At 37.2% G+C, this 17622-nt stretch overlaps 1 protein-coding gene and 1 long non-coding RNA gene across 2 annotated transcripts; one reads left to right on the top strand and one right to left on the bottom strand.

Moving 5' to 3' along the window:
* The first annotated feature begins 348 nt into the window (after positions 1 to 348).
* Positions 349 to 13462, top strand: LOC141444815 (uncharacterized). The gene is made up of 3 exons (XR_012453214.1): positions 349 to 766; positions 4984 to 7883; positions 10301 to 13462. It is a non-coding gene; the product is annotated as an uncharacterized lncRNA (long non-coding RNA).
* Positions 13463 to 13551: 89 nt separating this feature from the next.
* Positions 13552 to 17344, bottom strand: LOC141444814 (mitochondrial ribosome-associated GTPase 2-like; the record flags this gene model as incomplete). The annotated part of the gene is given in 4 exon segments (XM_074110475.1): positions 13552 to 14057; positions 14668 to 14754; positions 15454 to 15640; positions 17217 to 17344. Coding segments are annotated over 4 exon segments (701 nt in total), but the record flags the coding sequence as incomplete, so codon positions are not given.
* Between the last annotated feature and the right edge of the window lie 278 nt (positions 17345 to 17622).

The raw sequence follows: 17622 nt of genomic DNA, 5'->3' as shown, positions 1-17622 counted from the left end.
GTTAAATCTAAATCACCATCTTTAACGGTAGAAGAGCAAAATTTTGTTTGTTAAGACTTTCATCTTGAATGTTAGTAGAACATGTAGAACGGGAGCTCCCGAACCATAGACATTTTTTTCTTTATCGACAGTAAGGTGGCCAGCTGAAAAAGAATTCTTGTAAATATAAGATTTTTTGCATGGGCGCACGCATAAAATGAAAAGCTAATTATCGAGTTACGACAGTTTAATTAAAGATAGCACCTTGAATACTACTGGCTTGCCAATAACGGTAGCGACTACCATTTCGATCCGATACTAGAATTCACTTATTAAGGTATGTGAAAAATATCAGGTACTTACCAATTTATGCAAAAAGTGAGTCCCGGTGTTCTTGAATTAAAATAACAAAAAAAACAGTTTGCCACCGCAAAAAAAAAACACCTAATTATTTCCAGGGCGTATTTTTTTAACTTTCAGTATTTTTAAGATTTGTGCATGGTATTACCAGATTGTGCGAAACAATTTTATAGACTGGCAATACAGCTGCCGGCGCCACGCACGCCATTACAAAAAATGATAATTGAATGAATAATTAATGATATCCTTATCAGTGTGTGCACTGTGCAGTGTAAGACCGACGCTCATACAGATACATTGTATTTATAGTGCCGTAAACTTCCCCGCTCGAGCGTCTTATCTAGAATTGACAGTAAATAAGGAAAATGGCAAGCGCTCGACCCAAAACCACATTCCGATAAACAAATGAAGAGGAATAAAATGAAACGTAAGTGTTTTGTTTAGTGTTTAGTCATAATTAAATATACTCAGCGGCATAAAATTTGTCCCACTACATACAAAATTGCCTATAACTGCATACATTTGAGGGTCAATTTTTTTGTCGCTCAGTTAGTTTGATTTCAACATTTTCATTGTGTGTTTTTATTAGAAACTTTTTTGCTGACTTTTTATGGACAAATCTTTGTTAAGATAGAAAAGGTGTATTCGGCTATAAAAAATAACCACAGACGGTACAGTTACATGAAAAAATAACCCGCACCTAACGATAGCTACGTCTATGCAACAAATGTGTGTTCACGCAGCTCCTCCACCTCCACGCTGTAAGAACACACACCAATCACACAAATCCATCTATCACCACCATCACTCTATACTGACGCGTTTTGAACTTAACCAGAGTTCATCCTCAAAGCAACAACCGTTGACCGTGCTACCATTCTAACAATGTTATCATAACATTAACATTGTTATGTAATGATTTTTAACAGAACTACATGTTTAACATAGTAGAATCATTTGAAGTACCTAAAGGATCGCCAATGCGGATCGGAATTATTTCCAAACATCGCCTTCCATGTTATACATACTCGTATGTATTTCACTAATTAGGGTTCCGTATAAGTTTAAATTAGGGTTCTGTCTGTCTGTCTGCTCGTCCGTATTTTAAAATACGCCTTGGATTTTTTTTATGGAATAGGGGGCAAACGAGAAACGTCTTCTTGACAATAGCAATAGATTTGATTGGAATAAAACTTTCCCAAGTAGAGCTTAAAACTAGCGACAGAGAGCGAGATAGAGCATAAAGGAGACGGTAGATCATTTAAATTTTCCGATTATTCCGTGACACATAATATTAAGGGGATCCCATGGCCCAATGATCTTTGATCTGAATTCCTTAGTTTTCTAATGTTTTTGTAGCTGATTATATTAACAACAACGGCTTTAAGCAATATAGTATCCCATATTTACTTCAAAGTTCATTGTCTTCGAGATATTTGGCATCAAAGTTGAACAATTTTAGGCTAAAAAACTGGTTTTCTGGCCATAACTTTTGTGTTAATTAGTTTCAAATGAAAACCCTAGACACGTTTTTAGAAACGTCAAACGAACCCAAATATGTAGATTTCGACCTGTTAGATCTTTCACGTCAATAGAGATACGAAATAAGTGTTTTTTTAGACAATGTTTAAAAGAATCATACAAAATTAAGTATTAATTTTTTTTCAAAATTCGGTAGACAAAAATGGAGATAAAAGATTGAAGAACCGATAGCCGTTTGACTTTTAATTCTATCTGTAGTACAAAAGTAGGATACGATTCAAAACTTGTCAAAAATCGATGAAAACCTCGGGTAGCCCCTTAAAGTTAAAGTTAAAGTTAATGATTATATCATGGACAGGGATATTTGGAAATAATTCCGATCCGCATTAGCGATCCCTTCAAATAGCGAACCTACTGTGTTAAAAATAAAGTTGTGTTAAATACTTGTGATGTATACATATCATTTAACAATATTGTAAAACTGTTTAAAAAAAAAATATACCTCGTTGAGTTTCTTGCCGGATTCTTCTCAGCAGAGGTTTTTCCGAACCGGTGGTAGATTTTTTTTGACATTCATAAGTGCTTGTTATAGCCTAAATTGAATAAAGATATTTTGACTTTGACTTTGACTTTGAAAGGAAACTAGACTAAGTGTACTTAATTAAATAAACCCGGATTAAATATGAGTATTATGAGTGAATCTCGCGGTAGACTCAGCGTATTAACTTTTATAGACTTATCTCGTAGGAGTGAGTACTAATCAAAGTCAAAGTAAAATATCTTTATTAAATATATGCTATAACATAAGGACATGAATGTCAAAAAAAATCTACCACCGGTTCGGAAACTCAACGAGGGATATTTTTTTTAAATAGATTTACATTATTATTATATGATATCTCTATACATCACAAGTATTTAACACAACTACATTTTAATCGCTATTTGAGTAAGGGATCGCCAATGCGGATCGGAATTATTTCCAAATATCCCTGTCCATGACATTATAATCATTAACCCATATACGAGTAGGTGTGCCCAGAACTATTTTTGGTATCCGATTTCTTCTTTAGCACAGACGTCACACATAAGCAATTTCTTTTGCAAAATCGCGCGTTAGCTGATACCTATTTTTCGGTGCAAAAACGAACCACCGGGCATAATATACATATGGGTTAATTTTGTAGTAAGTATTCTACTTATGTCTAAAAAACACGACCTGTAATTTTGTCACTTGTCGTATCTAAAAGGGCGTTAAAAAGGCACCAAAGGCATGACTGCCAGATGACCATGGCCGGCCCTGGCTAGCTACTACGAAACTCGAAGTTCGTATCGTACCGTCCCTCTCGCTCTCGTATTATTTAGTACAAGTGTCAGAGGGACCGCACGACGCGAACTTCGAGTTTCGAGTTTCGTAGTAGCCCGCTGGTAATAACTATTTATAACATCATTTTGTGCACTCCCGCACTCGACGATAACCGCGCTCAAGGCCAAACGATACAGCGCAGCGATTTATTCCCCTGCAGCTGCACACAATTTAATCCATCTTTATTCGAACTGGCGACTTCCCTATGAAATATAAATAAATACCGGGTGGGCCTTGTAACAGGAGCAAAAAATTAAAGCAACCTACTCAAATGGAACTACTTTAATTCTGCAACTTTCAAAAATTAAGTAATTTTATCATTATGTTTATTCCAAGCAAATTAAATGGTATTTACAATGTACGGCATCCAATAGCCTAAATCACATCTCCTGTCACGTAACAAAATAACGAATTTAGCATACATTTGCTTGTCCAATTAGACTTAAAAGTATAATAAAAATCACAATACAAGTTAGTTTCAAAAGTTGTAGAGCTAAGTTAGCTCTGGATGAAGACCGGAAGCTGTGGTTTAATTTTTCGCTCCTGTTACATGGCCTACCCGGTATAAATATCACGGGACAGTAGACACCAATTAATTATTGATCTAGTCTCTCTTTCTTTCTTATCACAAAATATGTACCATGTTTTTATGCAAATAAATGATTTATGAGTCCCAAAGTAAGCAATGCAGTGGCATGGTTTAAACATTTTCGTTAGGCAAACCTGTGAATGCGAGAAGCGCGGGTTAGTCATGTTTTCGAATACAACACCTCACATTTAGTCTACACAAGCTATGCCATCCTGTTATAATTTTCGTTACATAAAAATCGTGTTGGTACAACGCGCCGCCACTGAAAGCTTGTGTTATCGGTAATACCTAGTGCCATCCAGGAAGACGCGTGATTTTGACAAAATTAGCATTAATGACATTGTAATAAGAACCACGGCACGCGTCATCGTGAATGACTCTACCTATACCGGGCAACGGATAAACATACTCGTACTTGAATAGTTAGATACATTGAACATAAAACTACCGAGAGCAGAGTGAGATAACTTACGCCTTAAATCGAGTTTAGCAGCGGTGTGCTCGGGGAAAGGCCACGAATTAGCTCGGATCATGTCAAGCTAAATTTCATCATGGGACAGATACGTTAAATACATATATATATAAAACACCCAAGACTCAAACATTTATATTTTTCATACAAACATCTGCCCCGCGATCTGTATAAATCCTGACTGATTTCTTAAGTAACATGTAATAAGATCAGTAATTAACTCTGCCATCAGCGTAGTAATTAAGCGGTATAGTATTGCACGGGTAAAGAGGTTTACAGTTCAAATCTAGGTCGGACACGGCTTGGTTTTTTATTTTTCTTTTTATTTAAATGTTTATTTTGTTTAAATTTTACTTATAAATAAAGCTTACTATTATATAGGTGCGTATCTTATCGCAAAGCTCGGTCGCCCAGGTACTATGTAATAAGTTGTCAAAATCAAAAAGTAGGTATAGTCAGCAAAAAAGCTTATATTAAAAATATTTTTAACAAGGCTTGTTTACGTACTAGTCATTACCCGCTACTCCGTCCGCGTCGAATTCGTTTATCGCTATCCCGCGGGAATTGCAATTTTCCGGAATAAAAACCATTCGTCCTGCCCGGCACTTAAATTGTCTGTATACAAAATGTCATCTAAATCGGTTCAGCGGTTTAGACGTGAAAACGTAACAAACAAATAAACAGACTTACAAACTTTCGCATTTACAATATGAGTGGGATTATTTTTAATTTCAGGACAAAATAAAACAATGGATGAACTAGCACAAAAGGTACACAACATAACTTTAAGTCAAGCCGCAACATCTAATAACAAAAATAAAAGAGATAATGAAAATAAAATTGGTATATGTAAGAATTCTACAAATGTAACATATCAAATAACTCATGATTACACCAAGTTACCGAAAGACCAACCATCCTTAAACGTGCTATATGCGAACGTGAAAAGCATTAAAAAAAAAGGAAAGATAGATGAATTAAAATGTATACTCAAAATGATTCCTAAACCTGTCCACTTAATATTGCTAACTGAAACATGGACTAAAACAGATGATAGTAATGCTGAGTCACTTGAATTAGAAAACTACCATCTTGTACTAAGCAACAGGGCTGGTAAGGTTGGAGGAGGAGCAGGTGCATACATTCTCAGAGGCATAAAATACAGCACTGAAGGGATATATAAGAACGGGAACAACTACTTATGGGTTTTCTTGGAAGAACTTCGCTTAAACGTCGGAGTCATATATTATCCTGGAAACACAGGCGAAAAAACATTCCTAGGAGATTTTAAGTTGCAGTTAGAAAAACAAAGAGGCCGCCGTGCCATTGCACTAGGCGACTTTAACATAAATCTTTTAGAAGACGATAAAAGCAAAGATTACCAAAAAATACTCAGCGACACTGGATTTGTCATATTGAACAATAAAAGCAAGGAGTATTTTACACGTAAAAACATAAGAAATAACATTGAAAAGAAGATAAGTATCATTGATCATGTCTGTTCAAATCTAGATGCTTGCGGCTACCACTTCGCTTTGATTGACTCGTCATTAGCTGACCACAGGCAGGTGTATATTGAAATAAAGAATCCTGAACTATTACCAAAGGATCGAGAAAGAAATGAAACTATAAAGCAAAGTCCGAGAAAAAGTCTCAGTGTTGTTAAAAACAGCGCTCCTAGTGGAGCGCTGAAGAGTGAGGAATCTATGATTGAAATAATAAATAAAACCGAAAGCAAACAGTTAAATCAGGATAACTGGATCACAGAAAAAATATGCAAAAGAATAGCGCTAAGAAACTTATTATATCAGAAATATCAAAGAAATCCAAATAATGAAACCCAAAAACAGTTTGATAAAGCTAATAAAAAAGAATATGAAGAAAGGGAGGTAAAAAAAAGCGAACATACTATCTTGACCCTCATTAAGAACGGATTTAATAAAAAAGTTGTGCCTTCCAAACTTTCTACTGACTCTAAAACTATTACAGATAGTAAAGAGATATGTGAACAATTTAATAGTTATTTCTCAGAAATTACTGGTCTAAATCAGAACCCGCGTGACCATAATAACATACCTTCAGATATTGCTAACAGCACTAAAGAAAATAATCAGCTAAATCGGCTTTCTAAAATGGCACCTTGCACTTCAAAAGAAATCAGCGAGATCATTGTCAGCTTAGATCCATATGCCAGTGCAGGGATCGATGGAATCCATGCCAAAAGTATTAAAGGTTGTAATAAAGATATCTGCAATAACCTAAGCACCTGTATCAACAATTGCTTTGATGCTGGTTATTTTCCTGACTGTCTTAAAATTTCAAAGGTCATGCCAGTGCACAAATCTGGTTGGAAAGGTAAACTGAAAAATTATACATTTGAATTAGTCTTACCAGTGTTTTCGAAGATTCTTGAAAAATTGCTTTGGCGGCGATTGAATTGCTTCGTTCCTATACATTACGTAACTGAAAACCAATACGGTTACCGAGAGAAACCAAATACTGTGTCACCCACTATCGACCTTGTATCTAAAATTAACACGAGTATTGACGAGAAACAAATTGTACTGGGGCTGTTTATAGACCTAAATGAGGCTTTGAATAAAGTCAATCATTCACTTTTACTGAAGAAGCTTGAAAGTTTAGGTATAAACGGTTTGGCGTTACAAATTCTGAAATCATATTTTATTAATCGGAAGTATATTGTTGCGATAAGAGATTTTGAAAGTAATCCAAGAGACATCAAGCAAGGTGTGCCACAAGGTTCCATATTAGGGCACTTATTATTTTTAATATATACTAATGCCGTGCTGAAACTAAAATTAAATGGAGACATTACTCTCTCATCTGAAAAAATAACGTTATTTTATTACGGAGTAAACGTAGAAAATTTATTAGAAAAGGCACAGCAAGATTTAAACACTGTATCGAAATGGTTTCAAGACAGTGGTTTAGTCATGAACCCCAAGGAAATACACAATGTTATTTTCACTAACAAGACAAAAATAGACAGAACTTGTAAATTGTACCTTAGTGGTATAGAGATAGCGGAAGCTACTCAGGCGGAATACTTTGGACTGATACTCGATTCCAAGCTTACATGGAAACCACACGTTTTAAAAATAGTGTCAATACTTAAGATGGTTCACGAGAATCTGAAGACAGTTGGTCGCTGTTCACAAAGACAAGGTTTAGTATTCTACAACGCCTGTATCCGACCGTACATCGACTATTTGATAGAAGTATGGGGTACAGCCGCGGTAGCTTCTAAAACTTTACTGCAAGGACCACATACCACTTTAAAATGCAAGCTGAACGCCGCGATAATATTGAGCATGAAGCAAAACATATTTTATAAAACCTGCATATTGGTTTATAAGATAATACATCGAGGTATCACACAATTATCGTTTAAAGTGACAGAGGATGTAACTTCGAGAGATACGAGGAACAAAAATTTGCTTTGGGTTGCTACACAACGCACTAAGTATGGGCAGCAAAGCCTGAGCTATGCAGGAGCACTGGCTTTCAATGGATTACCAGAAGACATACGAAATGCTGACAGTATAAGTATTTTCAAGAAGAAACTTCGGTCTCATCTCGGTTTCGAGAAGAAACATAGACATCAGAAACCGCAGGTGGGTAGCTTACTTTATAACAATTGTTTACCCGCGGCTTCGCACGCGTAAATCGTTAGATACAGCGGTTGAATTGAAATTCTGGGATTTTACAAAATTCCCACGGGAATTATATTGTGATCTTTATTGACGATGCATTAAAAACAACCATGTCAAATTTCATGACTAAGCCCAGCGGTTATTTCGAGATTTTATTCCGATCCCGTGGGAATATCGGGATAAAAAGTAGCCTATGTGTTATTCCAAATGTCCAGCTATCTACATACCTAGTTTCATTCAAATCCGTCCAGCCGTTTTAGCGTGAAGGAGTAACAAACATACACACCGACTCGTACCGTGAGTTCAATGAAAATTGATGGTACATGTGCAATTTTACTACTTCTTGTGTCTCTTTTTCTAAATACAACAATCATCGTTCAGACATTTACCGGCAAAATATCCTATATCCTACTTCCTACTATATTATAAATGTGAAAGTTTTTGAGTGAGTGCGTGTGTTTGTTACTTCTTCACGCTGAAACGGCTGGACGGATTTGGATGAATTTGGCAAAAAGTTAGTTTATAACCTGGATTAAAACATATGATACTTTTTATCCCGATATTCCCACGGGATAGGGTAAAATCTCTAATAACAACCGCTGGGCTTAGTCATGAAATTTGGTATGTAGGTAGCTGGACGTCTGGAATAACACATAGGCTACTTTTTATCCCGATGTTCTCACGGGATAGGGTTAAAATCTCGTAGTAATAACCGCTGGGCTTAGTTAGAGTCACGAAATTTGACCATGATTGTTTTTAATGTAACGTCATTGAAAACGACGATTTAATTTTCGTGAATTCCCACGGGAGTTTTTAAAAATCCCGGAATTTCAATTCAGCTGCTGGACCTGATGTTTACGTGTGCGAAGCCGCGGGTAAACAGTAGTTTTCTAATAAACGCGTCCATTCTGTGACGATCCTCGTACCATTAATTCCCAAAAAAAAACATTAAAAAGAAATACCCGGAATCGTGTGCATTGAGTAGGCAGCAGGGCAGGCAATAAATTGAAAATACAAACTGAAATATAGATCCGATGCACAGAAAAACCAGAAAAATAAGACCAGCACTGGGAATCGAACCCAGGTCCTCGGCATTCCTTGCCACGTGCTATACTGCTACACCACGTGCAGGTGCGTGCGTGTTGTTCGTATTTTCAATTTATGTTTTACGGGATGACCGTAAAAGTAAAAATTTGGAATTGAAATAAAAAATACGAAAAGATTAAAAAAAAACAATCTTAAGGGCAGGCAATGCCTATCCTGCTGCCCTAGACCCTGCTACCCTGCTGTGGAGGGTAATGTTGTGAAAAACACTCATTTCGAGGCTTAAAGACTCGAACCCTAAAGACTCTCGAGGCCTAACGACTCAAAGGCCACAAAGACGGTTTCTTGCATCTGAACGCATAAAATAAGCCAATTTAATTGTCAAATATAGTCGAGTCTTTAAGTCTTAAGGGCTCGAGTCTTTAAGCCTCGAAAATGAGCGTTATCCATAACTCTAGTGGAGGGTGGCGACACGTTGCTGCGACGTTAGTGTTGCCTACCCTAGAATTGACCCAATGCACGCGTTTAGAGGTTGCTATTTACTATGCTATGATATTATTATGCTAATATGTCGAGTTGTTCATTGTGGCGTTCTAAGGGGAAGACCTTTGTCCACCAGTAGACGTCTTCCGGCTGATGATGATGCTAAGAACAGACGATTAAAGTAGGTAATAATAAACAAAAACCCAGTAACAAACATATCACAACAGAGAAAAGAATAGGTAGTGTTACGGTCTGGTGCCTTAAGGGTCTGCGAGCCTACTTAATGCAAAACACGTGTTAACTGGTACGTATCTTTAATGAGACTGACAAATAGAACATACAAAATTATTCAAAATTTGTAAAAAAGTATAGAAACATAAATTCATACACATAAAAAAGGTTGTGCATTCGGCACAGGTAGTAAGTATAATTAATTTTCATCATTTTTAACCTCCGACGCAAAAAAGGGGTGTTACACGTTTGACGGCTATGTGTGTCTGTCTGTGGCACCCTAGCTTTTAATCGGGTGCGGGTAGATATGAATACGGTTCCTGTTTATTTGAAATCAGGTTTTCTAGCGATGGTTTTTAGACATGTTTCATCAAAATCAGTGGTTTTTGAGATATTGAACTTTGAAGTCGTTTTCCAACTATTTGTTGGTTAGGTAAGGTTATATTTAATTTGTAAAATGTACGAATGTTATTATTAATACAATTATGGGTACAATTAGTGACAAATATTTTTTATCAGTGAAAATGTGTTATCAATCCTAGTTTTTTTTAATTAACCGCCATCCCACGTGGCCTTGGCTTGCAGAATCTGTCTCTTTACTTTATTCTTTGCTGCTACAGGCCGCAAACGAAGCGCGATCGGCGCCAGCGAAAAAACGAAGCGACGAAGTTAGAAAAAGCGAAGACAACCGAAATAACGTTGTGTACAAATGCACAAAATGCGATACAGATGAACTTTTCAAGTCACCCAGTCAACGTAAGAAACATAGAGACACCAAACATCCGGAGGTAGCAGAAAGGAAACAAGTATTTCGTCGCTTATAATGCGGAGTCAAGAGACAGGCGAAATGTCGCTAGATGGCGTTTGAACTCAATTAATTTTAAAAAAAATAGCTCCATTGATACCATCGATGATTCCGCCGCGTATGTATGGTAGCTTCCGTGTTCGGTACGCTAGATGGCGTTAGTATCAAAAGGTCCGTTTTACGTTACAGTCTTGCTTGCGATTGGCTCATTTATTTATTTAACCAATCACAAACGAGACGCAAATGTCAAAATTGACAAACGCGACTCACGATACCAGCGCCAATTAGCGTGTCATAGAAACCCCTTTTCATTATAGTGTAAACTTGATTGCAGCGCCATCTATCATCGATCTTGACCAACCTGTTTACTGCGTGCAAATAAACCAAGGTTGGAAATTAACAAGATAATCTTCATTGATAGTTATCCGATAATCAAGTTAAAAAACATCTAATTTGTTATCTGTTAACGTCATGTGTTTTATATACCATAAACTGTTATTTACATAAATAATTATCGGATAATTATTTAATTATAGCCGATGAACATCGGTCAAATATAGTAGGAATTATTTGAGGTGTCCCGATCTCGTTCACAGCCCACCTTTCGAACAAAGCCATTGTATTCTATTGTGCCCTCAACCGCATAATACTCAGTTTAAAATTAACGGAAATATTAAACAAAATATTTCATTGAATTAACGACTTTATTGTGTAGACCAGAAAGTGCATTCTAAAATGAATACAGTTCGCAGATAATACTTTTCCATGAGGCTGTTTGTCTACGACGCATTCAATTTAGAAAAACATTATCTGGCAACAATGTTTTATTTAAAATGAACTCTATTGCACATTATAAAGTCGTTATTTCAATGACCTATTTTATCTAATATTTCATTTCATTTTAAACTGAGGATTATGCACTTGAAGACATAATAGAATACATTGCCTTTTGTTCGAAAGGTTGGCTGTTAACTAGATCGGTACACCTCCAATAATTCCTACTATACCTATACTTTAACATTTGTCGATCTCGATTTAGAAATCACGAAAACTTACATGGGTGTTAAGATGAACTTATCCAGCTATATTCTGGGTAAATTGTGAGATAGATATACATGTGTAACGTTTTTTTTTAAAAAGACGGTTATGCACTAGATATAATAATATATTTTATCACACGATGTAAACCTTGATTGCTTTTAATGAGCTTGAATGAGCGATCGGGAACTCATTAGATATTTTAATTATTTTAGACGTAAGTAGGTACTTAACAGTGAAACATGCATTTATTTAGTTAGGTAAGAAATATTAATGGCTTTAAAATGGATATGTCCTATTAAGTGCCTAATGTACATGATACTATTGATTGATTTGTTCCAGGATTGGAAATTATCAAGATAATTATCTTCATTGATAGTTATTATGTAAATATCGGATAATTATCCTGTTATTATGCAACAATATAATGTGGAATAAAATAGCTTTTACCCCATGTTTCACCATCCATTAATTGAACTTATTTGGTGGATAAATGTGATGCCATCTCTGTTTGTTTTGTTGGAATAGACGGAGACGGTATCACATTTATCAGTCAAATAAAATTAATCAATGGGTGGTGAAACAGCCCCTTACTGTCGTAATTATATGTATAAGTACACTTCACGTGTTTAAATACAAAACATAACTTTACGCATAGTTAATAATATCACAAGGAAATATAATTATTTTATCATTGACAATTAATAGTAAGTATTATAGCGATAATTATCGTCAATAATTTTATTATTCCATGGAATTTGGACAATTAATTTAAGTAATAATTGACTATGTGCAATGTAAAAAAATACCAAAGGAAAAAAAATATAATAAAATATTCAACATAGATTGATGAAAAACTTTGAAATTTTATATATTTTTAAAATGTAGTTAAGCTAAGTTAGTACCTATAGTGGTATTTTATACATACATATATTATTAAATGAAATCTTATATTATATACTAGATAACATAATTAAGCAATATATTGTACCGCTGATAAGGTATTTTATTAAAAATAAACATATTTTACTCATGTTTTAACAATTTTATTTATTTACTAACAACTCTGGGCATAGCTATTAAAATAATAACAAAATTCTCTGCATCTGCTGAACATAAACAACACATTAGTTGCATGAAAACTCCCCTATAATTTTATTATTTTTAAGAAGCTACAGTAACTAAAATACACTGCATAACATTTAAAGTGTCCTTTTACGGTTAAAAAGACAGCCCTGTGACAGATAGACAGACGGAAGATTAATGTGACCCACAGACGGTACGAAAATTCCTAAGATCGGAGTGCACCGTTCAATCGGTTCATCATGTCAGCCGAAAGACGTCCACTGCTGGACATAGGCCTCCCCCAAGGCTCTCCACTCAGACCGGTCTTGTGCTTTCCGCATCCACCGCGATCCCGCGATCTTAACCAGGTCGTCGCTCCATCTTGTTGGAGGCCTACCGACAGCTCGTCTCCCGGTCCGCGGACTCCATTCGAGAACCTTTTGACCCCATCGGCCAAATCTCGGGTCTATAATCAAACCCACAAACGCTATTGCGTCGCCTAATATATCCTTTTCGGTTTATTTGAATAAACTTTGATGCAATAAAATACCATGTTTTTTTTTTTTTTGAATGGATGGCAAACGAGCATGTGGGTCTCCTGATGGTAAGAGATCACCACCGCCCATAAACATCAGCAACACCAGGGGTATTGCAGATGCGTTGCCAACCTAGAGGCCTAAGATGTGATACCTCATGTGCCAGTAATTGCACCGGCTGTCTTACTCTCCACGCCGAAACACAACAGTGCAAGCACTGCTGCTTCACGGCAGGATTAGCGAGCAAGATGGTGGTAGCAATCCGGGCGGACCATGCACAAGGTCCTACCACCTGTAAAACCATGTCTGTCTTTATTACATTTTCGACGGTACAGTTTTAGAAAATCGTATATAACTATAAAGTTTTCTAACACACGATACGATAAATGTACTAGGCAACGGATAAACATACTCATATACTCTTAGGTAAATACATACTTAAATACATATTAAACGACCAAGACCCGAAAAACAAACATTCGTATTATTCATACAAATATCTGCCCCGGCCGGGAATCAAACCCTGGACCTCAAGCTTCGTAGGTTATCTAACCATTTGGCTATCCGGTGGTCTAAATTTAAAAATAACTGATAAACTAAGAACCTAATTTTCAGAACTCTGTTGACCATCGACTCAACTCCCACCCTCATCGTACATCAACCGTACTTCCTTCAAAAGCTCCAACAAATTCAATCCAGTCTTCGCCGAAATACCTATCACTTTCATCTTCTTTTTAACCCTCTCAAAGTTCTCTCTGCCCGAAGGCAGGTCTATCTTGTTTATGACCACGCAACTGTTCCTATTGGATAGGCTACTGTTGTATTGGGACAGTTCGTGCGAGAGATGCCTGTATTGGTGTAAGGGGTCGTCGGTACCATCCAAAAGGTAGATTAGGCCGCGGCAGCGCTCGACGTGTTGAAGGAACTGTATACCTGAAATATTGGAATAATTAAATTATAGTAGACTGTAGAGGGGCATAAAACGCGAGATTTTACCCGAGACGGAGGCGAGGGTTAATAGGTGATATGAGCAAGAAAGGTACAGTCGCAGATGATTTTGTTACCACCATCTTGCTCGCTAATCCTGCCGTGAAGCAGCAGTGCTTGCACTGTTGTGTTTCGGCGTGGAGTAAGACAGCCGGTGAAATTACTGGCACGTGAGGTATCCCATCTTAGGCCTCTAGGTTGGCAACGCGTCTGCAATACCCCTGGTGGTTAAGGTGTTCAACTTTTTCATTCGGCGACTTTTTTTATTTTATTCGACTGGATGGCAAACGAGAAAGTAGGTCTCCTGATGGTAAGAGATCACCACCGCCCATAAACATATTTATTTCTATTTCTATAGATGCGTTGCCAACCTAGAGGCCTAAGATGGGATACCTCAAGCCATCAACCTCATCCAGCATAAACACGAACTTTACGAGCATGAGAAGTGAAAGTGTTTTTCAATAAAAAGACACGTCAAGATCGCTTGGACGCTTGCCTTCGTTCTAATGCTAAAAAAACGAAGTATAAACACAGCCTACAAGGGTTATTGCCTCACCTAGACCATGGTTTTTGTGCGAACCAGGTATCAAGCCAGGCAGGTCAGCTATCGCCACCTGTTCGTAGTCGTCAAATGGCACCATACCTACAACGAAATGAACGTACAAGTATACAGAATGATTCTAGACCGGTGACGAGTTGAAAAATATTAATTAAGATTTTATTAAGTTCAGCCTATATACGCCCCACTGCTGGGCACAGACCTCTCAGAATGAGAGGGCCTGGGCCGTAGTTCCCACGCGGGCCCAATGCGGTTCGGGAACTTCACACACACTATTGAATTACTTCGCAGGTTTGTGCAGGTTTCCAGGAAAAATATTAATAACCAACCAAAATTTAATACCATAGCTCTCACGCAATTATTTCGTTATATTTATTTAATTACTTATTTTTATACAGTCTTCTCACCTATATGCGGTCCACTTGCCTGTATGCGGTCTACTTGGTTATATGCGGTCTGCTTACCTATATGTGGTCTGCTTACCTATATGCGGTCTGCTTACCAATATGCGGTCAGCTTGCCTGTATGCGGTCTACTTGCTTATTGCGGTCTACTGCTTATATGCGGTCTACTTGCTTATATGCGGTCTGCTTACCTATATGCGGTCTGCTTACCTATATGCGGTCAGCTTGCCTGTATGCGGTCTGCTTACCTATATGCGGTCTGCTTACCTATATGCGGTCAGCTTGCCTGTATGCGGTCTACTTGCTTATTGCGGTCTACTGCTTATATGCGGTCTACTTGCTTATATGCTGCCTGCTTACATATATGCGGTCTGCTTACCTATATGAGGTCGGAGAGTGGTGAAAGGGTGGGGGGCGACTGTGGGCCGCGCGCGGGTCAGGGCCCGCAGCAGTGTGCTCTTGCCAGCGTTAGGGAACCCCAGGAGCCCTATGTGGGCCATGGACCGCACCTCCAGAGTATACACGTTCTCTTCCCCTGTGGCACCTATCTCTGCTATATCTGGTGCCTGAAAAAAAAAAACCAACTTGTTGCGAAGAGAGAGACAATATGAGTAGAGCCAGTAGAACGGCTGGGCTGCTCGAGATGCCTGCTAAGTATGTATGTATAAGTAAAACGCTTTATTATACAAAAATGAAGAAATACAATTTTATTTTAATTGTTTTCATTCGCATCATGACATGCTTAGAATTTTATTTTTTTTAAATTATTATTACTTTACTTATTAACCTTTGACGATTTCAGTAAAAATTCTTATAACTGACATTAATGTATGTAATGAATTATAATGTAATGATGTATTTAATGAATAAATAAACTAAACTAAAGTCAAAATATACTCAGCGGCAAAAAATTGGGCCCACTTTACGTACAAAATTACTTTGACAGCCAGATTTTTTTCCGCTCAGTACCTATATTTTTATTCAATTTACACTATAACAAAAATCAGAATCAGAATCATTTATTATCAATAACTGTTACATAATGAACACATGCACACACAGTTATATACATAGGTGCAGATGTCAAAAGAACAGGCATGACTCATTTTTGCAAATTTCATTTTAATTTTATTCAATCACTTGTGAATACCAAAAATCTACTACCGATTCTTCTTAAAAGTATGATTTTATGGGATTTGTGACAATTTTAAGTTAATTCCTTCATGGTTCATCTCCTAAGCATGCTTTTAGTATACAGGGTGTTACATTCATATCGGTCAGTATGGGAAAGTCTGAAACTATAAGACATACGAAGATCTGTTCTTAGGAACCATGTCTTCAATTTTAATAAGAAGAAAAACTGCATTCATACCCCGGTCATTTTGAAAAATAAAACATATATTATTTCTATTTTGATATGGGTAGTGCAGGTCATACAAGTGATGGTTTGGGGGTTTCTCAATAAAACCTTTGTAGTAAATGTTTATAGATACACGTTTAATTACACGATTCACATGAAAATTAGTTCACATAAAAAAGTTATCAGCGACGATTTTGTCGCGTTCATTAATTATAGACACTATGTAGGTTCTTATATATAGTTTATGTAGGTTAACAGAACTTTCCCGATAAAATTTGTAACGGGTCTGAACCGGAGTCGAACGAAGTTAGTTCTCAACTGGCACTCACGCACTGCCCCACCGAGTACTGCACTCACACGCCCGTAGCTATACGCAGTTATATATGTATATATTTATGTATAGGCTACTATAAATGACATACATAAGCAATAAATGTTACTATGAAGTACGAATCTACAATGTATAAAATGCATTGTATTTCATATTCTTTAATAATGTACGTTTTATTTTTCAAAACATCCGGGCTCGATTCCCGAGCTGAGTACAAGTTTTTGAAAATGTATGGATGCAGTTTTTCTTCTTATTAAAATCGATGACACGTTTCCTAAGAAAGCATCTTCGTATGTATTATAGTTTCAGACTTTCCCATACTGACCGATATGAATGTAACACCCTGTATATTGCAAACATTGTTCTAACAAAGTGCACCACTGATTTCTCCTGACCTGAGTTACGGGGACCGGATAGCAACACTAAAAAGTTGATCGGCCCAAATATATACCTGCACTGTGTCAGTCAGGAAGAACCGGTTCCCGCGGCCCCCGGAGCCCCCGCGCGCCGCCACGAACATGGTACCCTCGGCGCTCAGGTCCCCCACTACTGTACCACTGCTGTCCCGCACTATGGTACCTGCAACATGATGATGATGATGATGATGACTGTATTCCTTTAGAACACAGGAAGCAGGGACTTCCATAAGTCACTGTGTTAATTACATGAGCTGGCGTGAATGGACTGGATAAAACTAATGTCACTTAGACATTTTTGTGGGAAAATGACAGATGAATGTCATTTTTTTTATGTCTGCATGCGGGTCACCTGATGGTAGGTGATCACCGCCGCCCATGGACACCTACAGCATTATAAAACTGCGGGTGCGTTGCCGACCTATAAGACATTTTCATATT

This window comes from Choristoneura fumiferana, chromosome 30 (assembly GCF_025370935.1).
Source record: "Choristoneura fumiferana chromosome 30, NRCan_CFum_1, whole genome shotgun sequence".
Taxonomy (NCBI): domain Eukaryota; kingdom Metazoa; phylum Arthropoda; class Insecta; order Lepidoptera; family Tortricidae; genus Choristoneura; species Choristoneura fumiferana.
Note: the sequence above shows the minus strand (reverse complement) of the source record. Positions and strands in the feature narration are given on the sequence as shown.